At 37.5% G+C, this 9,978-nt stretch overlaps 1 protein-coding gene and 1 pseudogene across 1 annotated transcript; one reads left to right on the forward strand and one right to left on the reverse strand.

Annotated features, from left to right (window-relative positions):
* Nucleotides 1-9,978, reverse strand: part of LOC115869223 — a 129,925-nt pseudogene that overhangs the window by 84,388 nt on the left and 35,559 nt on the right.
* On the forward strand, nucleotides 4,194-5,126 carry LOC101664072 (olfactory receptor 2A2-like). The gene has a single exon (XM_030885228.1). The coding sequence runs from the start codon at nucleotides 4,194-4,196 to the stop codon at nucleotides 5,124-5,126; it is 933 nt and encodes a 310-aa protein (XP_030741088.1).

The following is a 9,978-nucleotide window of genomic DNA, read 5'->3' on the forward strand; positions in this document are numbered from 1 at the left end:
CTTCCAATCCATGAGCATGGGATATTCTTGTATTTGTTGAGGCTATTCTTGGTTTCTTGTAACAGAGTTCTGTAATTTTCCTCATACAAATATTTTGTTCTTTTTTGTCAGGTGTATCCCTAGATATTTCAATTTGTGCTTGACTACCGTGAAGGGTACCACCTTTTTGATCTCCTCTTCTGTGGTCATATCTGATGTGCATAGCAATCCAATGGACTTCTGTTTGTTGATCTTGTATCCTGCCATTCTGCCATACTCCTCTATTGCTTCCAGTACTCCCCTTGTGGAGCTTTTGTGATTTTCCATATATAAAATTATATCATCTGCAAATAACAATAGTTTCACCATTTCCTTCCCCAGGAAAATACTTTTGATGTCCTCTCTTTGCCTTATGCTGTTAGCTAAAATCTCCAGCATGTTATTAAATAAGAGTGGAGACAAGGGGCATCCTTATCTGGTCGCCTTTTTCAGTGAGATTGTGTTCATCTTTTCTCCATTGACTACCACATTGGCTGTTGGTTTTCCATATATAGCTTGTACTGTCTTGAGGAATTTTCCTTCCATTCCTGTCTTCTTGAATATCTTAAACAGGAATTCTGCATCGATGTTAATTAAGGATATTGGTCTTTAATTCTCCATTCTTGTAGGCTCCCTGCCCGGTTTCATATCAGTTATACTAGCGTCATAGAAGGAATTTGGAAGATTTCTGTCTGTTTCTGTTCTGGAAGAGTTTGTGTAAGATTGGTGTCAATTCTTCCCTGAATGCTTGGTAGAATTTTCCTGTGAAGCCAGCTGGTCCAGCGGATTTTTTTTGGTTGGTATTCCCTTGATAACCTTGTCTATTTCTTCTATTGCTATGGGTCTGTTTAGATTTTTGATGTCCACTGGGGATATTCTAGGGGATTGTTTTTCCAAGAATTTGTCCATGTATTTCATGTTGTTGAATTAATTGGAGTACAGTCCTTTGTAGTACTGTGTAATTATCCTTTTGACTTCATTAGGGTCTGTTGTAATGTCCCCTCTTTCATCCCTTATCTTTGCTATTGAAATTTGTTCCCTCCTGTCATTGGTTAGGTTTGCCAATATTCTGCCAATTCTGTTTATCCTTTCAAAGAATCAACTTTTAGCAGCATTATTTTTTCCCATCGTTTTCTTATTTTCCCTCTCCTGAATCTCAGCCCTGATTTTTATTATTTCTTTTCTTTTGCTATTAGTAGGATTGTCCTGTTGACTCTGCTGTACTTGCTGTAAATTTTGCGCCAGCATATCGAACGTAAGTCTCTCTTCCTTTTTCAGGTGTGCATGTATTGCTATGAAACGTCATCTGATAACTGCATTTGCTGTGTCCCATAAAGTTTTTGTATGTCATGTTCTCATTCTCGTTAGTTTCCAGAAATTTCCTAAATTCATCTCTGATCTGGGCCAGTACACACTGCTTTTCCAATAGAGAGATAGTCATCCTCCAATTATTTGCTCTCATTTTCTTCATCTTCCTTTTGTTGATTTCCAGCCTTATGGCACAGTGTCACAGAGAGAGATCTGTATTATATGAATGTTTTAAAATTTATGTAGGTTTGTCTTATACCCCAGCATGTGATCTATCTTTAAATATGTGCTATGTGGGCTTGAAAAGAATGTGGGAGTTTTTTTGTATTTGGATGAAAAGCTCTATAAATATCTATCACAGCAAATTGTCTAATTGTAGTGTTTAGATCTGTAGCCTCCTTGTTGAGTTTCTTTCCCTGTGATCTATCTTTCTCAGAGAGAGGTGTATTGAAGTCACCCACTATAATTGTTGAGGCTGTAATTTCTTTTTCCATCTTTTGGAGTGTTTGGTTGATGTATTCAGCAGGTCTCTCATTCGGGGAATATATGTTTAAAATGCTCAGTGGTTATTTGTCTACCATTCCCTTGAGCATTATATAGTGTCTCTCCTTATCCCTTTTTATGGTTTGCACTTTGAGGTCAATTTTATCCGAGATTAGGATTGAAACCCATGCTTTCTTTGATTTGCTATTTGGTTGGTATGCTTTTCTCTAGCCTTTGATTCTCAGCCTATTTTTGTCTGTAGTCTTGAGAGATATCTCCTGTAGACAGCAGATTGAAGGTGGTGTTCTCTAAGCCAGTCTGCTATCCTCAGTCTTTTAATGCCTGAGTTCACTCCATGGATATTCAGGGTTATTAACGCCATCTGTGGACTCTGTGGTGGCATCTCATACCTTTTGTGTTGGGTGTTTTGTTACTTCCCTTTCTTATCAGTGTGTTGTGTGTGCGCACACGCATGCGTGTTTGTGTGTGTGTGTGTATGTGTGTGTGTGTATGATTCATTCTTGACTTCTTTCCACCTTTAAGCCAATGCTACATTGGGGGCTGTTTTCTCTTTGCTCCCCTCTGGGTGGGGTTTTCTATGTGGTGGTCTATTTTCTTTATTGTTATTTTATCAAACAGGTTTGACACCCGAAAATAAGTCAGTAAAGCTAAATTTTCAAAAGTAATTTAAAGCATCTATTATTCCCTGTAACAACTTGCCTACTGTCCTAAATTAAGAATTTCTTTATAAATGTAAACATTAGAACATTGACAATATCCATGATAAAAATCTAAATTGAAGGAAGTCCAATAATATTAATCTATGCATTTAAAAAATATGAATCTTTCTTTAGTGAAATGATGGTGTCCATGGCTGAGTTAGCGAATGGAAAAGTTGAAAATGGAAAATGAATATGAAAATTATTTTTTAAATTATGGGAACACATTAAAGTGTACTCACGTCAGCTATAAATTTATACTACTAATAAAGTGGATTCTAATTCACTGGGGGGGAAAGGAAAAGCCATAATTCTATGCTGATCTATAAGTAGAGAGATAAGTTGATAAAACCCATTATTATAATATAATTGCCAATTACAGAAATTGATTATTGTTGTTAGAGCTCCCATTTATCAACTACTAACTATACAACTATAACTACTAATAATTGACTGAAGAAAGATCATCAATAGGAACTAAAATTACTGACTAAACTTTTAATTAGAGACAGGCATTTATATAGTTGTTTCAGTATGCTGAAAACTGAGTGCCATCAAGTCAATTTTGACTCATGGTGGCCCCATAGCACAGAGCAGAACTGCCTCTGTGTGTTTCAAAGACTGTAAATGTACACAAGGAATAGAAAGCCTCATCTTTCTCCTGTGGAGCTCCAGGTGGTGTCCACCTGCTGCTTTTGCAGTTAGCATAACCCATTGTCCCTTCAAGGTTCCCTTGCAACATATAATCCCAGAAACTAGACTAAGAAAAATAACATTATAATGGACATTATAATATATAAAGGTATATATTAAAATTGTATTACACATTTTATGTAAAAGTATATATTACGATTTTATTGTAAAAGTATGTATTAAAATTAATATATAGCATTATAACAACATATCACTTGGTATAAATATACACCACTCTGAACAAGTGATCCTAGTTAGTACCATAACTCTTGGCCACATTAATGTTGGCTGCTTAACACTGGAAGGCAGTGTTGAGCATTGCTTGTTCTTTGTCTCCCACCCCTTCCCCTGCCAAAAGACAGACTACGAATCCAAACACAGAGCCCAAATGGAAGAACACTACAAAACCCTGGTCTGTGATTTTCAAATATCAAAGTTCTATCAGGCAAAGAAGACTGAGTAACTACTTCAGATTAAAGAGAATAAATGATCTGGTACCTTAGCTTGTACCTCTGATGAGAAGGCACATGACGATGGTGATTTTAAAAAGCCAATCATGACAGTATTAAATTTTCTTAATCTGGTCATCACACTACAGTTTCGTTATGACTGGTTATTCATGGAAAAGAATAATAAGTAATTTGAGATAAATGGACATCTTGGTGTCTTATACATTCAAATGGTTCAGAAAATAGTCATAACTCACATGGACATCAGGAAGTGGAGCAATGAAGTAGACATGAAAATTGTATATGGGAGAGTACTATATACAATTCACAGCATTTTTCTGAAAGCTTGAACTAATGTCCCAATAAAATGCCAAAAGTAAAATGGTAGGCAAGCATGATGGATAAACACTGACTCAACAGGGATCATTCTGAGACCATTGTGAGGTAAGTAAACCTGATTGTCATTCATTGTCATGTTCTGATCTAGGATCACACTTCTGTCCTTGACAAGCTGCCACAAGCCATGAGGAGCAACCACACATGGGTCACAGAATTCATCTTGCTGGGATTCAATGTCAATGCAGACATGGAACTGCTCCTCTGCGTGATCTTCTCCCTGTTCTTCAGCTTCAGTCTGCTGGCAAATGGGATGATCTTGGGGCTCATTTGGTTGGACACCAGACTGCAAACCCCCATGTACTTCTTCCTCACACACTTGGCTGTCCTTGACCTATCTTATGCTGCTAATATTGTGCCCAACATACTAGTAAACCTAGCAAAGCATGAAAAAACAATTTCCTTTCCCTCATGTATCACACAGATGTTTTTCTTTTTGATTTTTGCAGACACCGAGTGCTTTATTCTGATGATGATGGCCTATGACAGGTACGTGGCCATCTGCCACCCTCTCCAGTACACCGTCATCATGAGCTGGAGGGTGTGCACTGCCCTGGCTGTCATATCCTGGTCTTGTGGGGTTTTCTTGTCCCTTACACATACACTCCTCCTCTTACGATTGCCCTTCTGTGGACCCAGGGAAATAAACCATACCTATTGTGAGGTTTTAGCTGTCCTCAAGTTAGCCTGTGCTGACACCTCCATTAATGAAATAGTTATCTTGTCTGCCTGTGTGTTTATCTTAGTCGGACCCCTTTCCTTCATGTTGGTCTCCTACACCCGCATCCTTAGGGCCATCCTGAAGATCCAGTCTGGGGAGGGACGAAGAAAGGCCTTCTCCACCTGCTCCTCCCATCTCTGTGTGGTTGGAATCTACTTTGGCATAGCTATGTTGGTCTATTTAAACCCAAATAGTGATCAACTAGAGGAGCAGCAGAAAGTTCTTGCAATGTTTTATGGCCTCTTCAACCCCATGCTGAACCCCCTCATCTACAGCCTGAGGAATGCCCAGGTCAAAAGTGCCTTCTACAAGGTGCTGCAGAAGACCAGGGCCACATGAGAGAGAGGAGAATGTGGTTCATGGAGGTCTTTCATGTTTGTTTGCTTTGTTCCTCCTAAGAGAAGTGGATTTCTGATGGGATAAAACTCAAAATAAATCCACAGTAATGTATTTGATTGAAGTGTGGGAAGGGTTCCAAATTTAGATCTGAGAATGGGACACAATTCCCTTGATAAGCATTACCCCTTAGTTTGAGTAGCTGTTTCAGGATATAGACAGGAAAATTATAACAATACTCTCTCTTTTGAAGATGTTGATTTTAAAAAATCAGAAACATGACTAGGTGGAGAAAATGCTTGTCTTAATGCCAGAAAATTGCTTCCATACTTCATTCTGGCTGATCAGGTAGGAGAACTATGACCTAATATCTAGTTGTAGCTAGAAACACTACCATGAATTTAAGGCCTAGATAGAAAATTCCTAAGTAAATGAGAATTTTTATAATGATAATGTCTCAGGGAAAAATACTTCTACCTTATCAATTGTGAAGACAATAAAAAAAGTAACTGAGAAATTCTGAAGTCCTTAAGAGAAATACTTAGGAGTAAATAGGAAAATGTTGGAGAAAGTATTAATCCATGTAGTATCTAATAAAAATATCATAATACATTATTCAAGATTTAAGATATGATCAAATGTGTGAAGTGTGCTTGTTTGTGTTTAAATGAAACTAGTAGAAAGGATTTTGAGCAAAACTCCACTGTTACATATATTTCTGCATTATGATAAGTTTGAATATGGGAAATATGATCCTTGTAGAGACTCTCAGATAATTTTGCCAAAAATCAAAATTTCAGAGTATACTTTGGTACAATAAATATCATTTTACTTCTGTGTGGCAAAACACCTTCAAGATTTGAGATAACCAGGGTAAAAACTTTTATTATGATGAGAGTGGTAAAAATCAGTACATCTGCTCTTTGCTTAACCTTTAGCTAAGAGATTGCAGTTGAAGTCAGCAAGTGAAGATGGGGTAGGGGATGTTGGGGTGGGTTGGTTTGGGGAGCTGGAACAGACTGCATGAGGTGACACAATCAGAGGGGGGTGACGCCATATGACGATCCATAGAATTTTTTCACAGTGTTTCAGCAGAAATTTATCATTTTTATGAAATTTTTCCAATAGTTATTATGAAAGACAAAAATATTTTTCTTTTATAAAAATATTTTTCATACATATTTCAATATACCTACAAGACTAAGACCTGATGCCAATTTCCTCTTTTGAACCTTGTAATATGCTCTGCACATCTTGAGCATGTTGTTGTTAGGTGTCATTGAGTCGGATCCAACCCATAGCTACCTATGCACAACAGAATAAACATTGTATTGTCCTGAGCCCACCAGGCAATTGTTCCAATGTCTGAGCCCGTTGTTGTAGGCCTTAGTCAATATGCCTCCATCTCCTGGTAGGCCTTAGTCAATACGCTTTTAGCAAAATATTTAAAAACTCAAAATGATAAATTCTGGAGAGGATGTGGGGTGAATGGAATGCTCATACATTACTGGTGGGAATGCAAACTGGTGCAGTCACTATGGACAACTGTAGAGTGTTTTCTTAAACAAGGTGAATAGAAATACTATGTAATCCTATAATCTATATACTTGGTATATACCCTAAAGGAATACAGAACAAAACATGAACGGATACATGCACACCCATCTTTATCACAGCAATTTATACAACAGCAAAAAGATGGAAAACTAAAAATCCTGTCTGGGGGGAATAGATAAACAACCTTTGGCACATAAACATATGAAATAGTATGCATCTTTAAAAAACCAGGGCAAGACTGCTGAACACTTCATGACAGAGACACACTTGGAGGATATTATGCTCGGCAAAGTTAAACATCTTCTTGGAGATAAATATTTCATAATGCTATTATTATAAAAGAAAAAAATGAAATTTACATAAAAGGAAAGGGCTTTGAAGGCAATGAGGGGAGAGAGAGGGAGAAAAGGGAGGGAAGGAGAAAAGGGGGAAAAAAAGAAGAAAAACTTTTAAACAAATACTGCCATTGCTTTGATATGATAAGCTATGCAACTACATGTATTGTGCTTTTCTCTGGATGTGATGTTATTGCTTCTTGGACTTTTGGCTAAGATCAAGTGAATGTGATTTTCCCACACAAATGGGAAAAATAATTAAAATGAAAACAGTTAAAACGTTGTCAGTAGATGCCCCTATGAGGCACATTGTTCTTGATCTGTTTTCCAGTACTTACTGTATTGTTTTCTTCAGATTTTGTTTGTTCATATTAGTGTATCTTAGAGGTGTTATGTCAATGGAGGTCACCCTCTTAAGGGTGTGTTATATGCGCTTCCCTTTTTTGGTATATGACACCCAGGATTCGTGACCTACAGGAAAAGCAAGTAGAGTCAGGGGTTCAGAGGAAGGCTGGGGCAGTAGTGGTGGTGGTAAAAGGGAGACGATGTCAAGGAGACCATGTCGGAAAAAAAGTGTTTGGAAAGTCATTGTGGTAGCAATTATACATTCTACTTGATGTGATTGAGATATTGAATAATATGATGTATGTATTAAATCCCAACTTATAATAAATAAGATAAAAAGAGGGAAGCATCACAGGATTAAGATCCTCTAGATTCCTTACCCATCAGATCTAATCACCGATCTGAATGGGTATAAAAGGGGGAACAGTATAATTGAAGCTTACTTGAATTCTTTTGTGACACATGACATAGTTTAAAACAAACAAACAAATAGTAGTTTCATTAAAGTTAAAAATATAAATGTATAAGTAATCCATTTCATTTCCAAATAATACTATTGTGCTTTGCAGATAGTTATTGCTGTTAGTGCAGCTACAATATAAAAAACTCCCTCCTATCCCCTGTATCTTTGCTATCATTCATTTCAAATACACACAATTGCCAAACACATTGTTTCTAGTATTATTTTGAACAAAATTTAAGATGTTAATGCTTGCTGAATATGATTGAAAGTATATTAAACTTCTTGTACAATTTTGGAAATTTTCTGTACGTTTCAATTTATTTACAATAAAATATTTTAAAAAAATAATCCTACCTTCCTACATTAACCTCTATATTCAAATAATAGAACTCTTAACTTGGATTATATATTCAATTTGTGGTTTCTTATATAGCAAGGAGAATCCAAAATAATTCACTCTCATTCTTTATGGGAATAAAAATGATAGGTATGTTTAATTTCTTAACTACCCTGTCGGTTCCTCATGTCTTCTACCATGAGTGTTCAATATGTCAAGTCTGTTCTTGAGATGACCTTGAAAATACAGCTAGAATGGTCCTCAGAAGCAGGGATGGGTAGACTCAGTCTCCCACACTTCGGACATGCTATCAGGAGAGACCAGTCCCTGGAGAAGGACAACATGATCAGCAGTGTAGAGGGGCACAGGAAAGAGGAAGGGCCTCAGCAGGATGGAGTAGCACAGTGTCCTGCAAGAATAGGCTCAACCATCACAACAACTGTGAGGATGTTGAAGGACCAGGCAGGCTTTCTGTAGTATGTAGGGTCTCTATGAGTGGGAATGGACGTGATGGCCCCTAACAACAACATTAAGAGAATCTAATTTAACATGTAAATGTTTCCAGTATAAAGGACAAGGTTTACTGAAGTGTAGAAGATACATGTGTTGAGTTTAAAAATAGAGCAAATATTTACAGAATTGATATGATTGTTTCTGGGTTTTCTGACGCCTGATACCTCATCCCGTTGAAACCTCATGATCACAAAAGCTGGTGTGCTTCTTCCATGTGGCCTTTGTTGCTTCCCTGCTACATGATTGCTTGTTTAACTTCAAGACTTCAAGACCCCAGATGCTATATTTTTAATATCCAGGCACCTTCAACTTTTGCAAACAAGAGGATTCAGAGTGGAGACCCAAAGTCCATCTGTAGATAATTGGACATCCCTTCACAGAAGGGTCACAAGGAAGGGACGAGTCAGCCAGGGTGCAGTACAGCACGGATGAAACACACAACATTCATCCAGTTATTTAATGCTTCCGCTCCCACACGATCATGACCACAGTTCTACCTTACAAATCCCGCTAGACTGGAGCATGTACACTGGTACAGAGAAGAGTTCTCTACACATGAGTCCAAGACAGAGTAGGGATACCAAAAGGGTAGGGGGAAGAAGTGGGGAACTTATCTCAATGATCGATGTATAACCGCCCCCCAAGGGGGATGAACAACAGATATATGGGTGAAGGGAGACAGCGAACAGTGTAAAATATGAAAATAATAATTTATCATTTATCAATAGATCAAGAGGGTGGTGCGGGGTGGGAAAAAGGAAGAGCTGATACCAAGAGCTCAAGTAGAAAGAATATATTTTCAAAATGATGATGGCAACATATGTACAAATGTGCTTGATACAATTGATATATGGATTGTTATAAGAGCTTGCAAGAGCCCCCAATAAAAGGAGTTATATATATACAAACATATATATGTATGTGTGTGCATATATGATTTAGAGAGTGACTACAAGTAAACAGGGTAACGAGCACAGGGGGAATAAGACTCAGTCTCTGTGAGTTAAAAGTTATAAAAATATTTGAAGTTTTGATCATTCATTTCGCAGTAATATTTGTAATGGGATAAATATATTTCTCTCCATTGGGAGTATATACACCTTTGAAGAGTGACCCCAACATCTTCTCTGGGGAGTCATATGTATCATCATATGATAAAACCTTAACCTTTCCATAAGGGGACTGTAGGGACAGGCACAACTGATGATCAAGACCCAAGTTATTCATGGATCAAGGTTAGCTGTTCCTGAGGGTTTTATCTGTCTTGGACTCATGTGTAGAGAGCTCTTCTCTGTACCAGTGTAC

The sequence above is a fragment of the Echinops telfairi genome, unplaced genomic scaffold, assembly GCF_000313985.2.
Source record: "Echinops telfairi isolate 266 unplaced genomic scaffold, ASM31398v2 ScPeMD7_23;HRSCAF=83, whole genome shotgun sequence".
NCBI lineage: Eukaryota > Metazoa > Chordata > Mammalia > Afrosoricida > Tenrecidae > Echinops > Echinops telfairi.

Bases quoted from the DNA above. Each gene is read 5' to 3' on its own strand.
- LOC101664072 (XM_030885228.1), top strand. From the start codon at position 4,194: ATGAGGAGCAACCACACATGGGTCACAGAATTCATCTTGCTGGGATTC.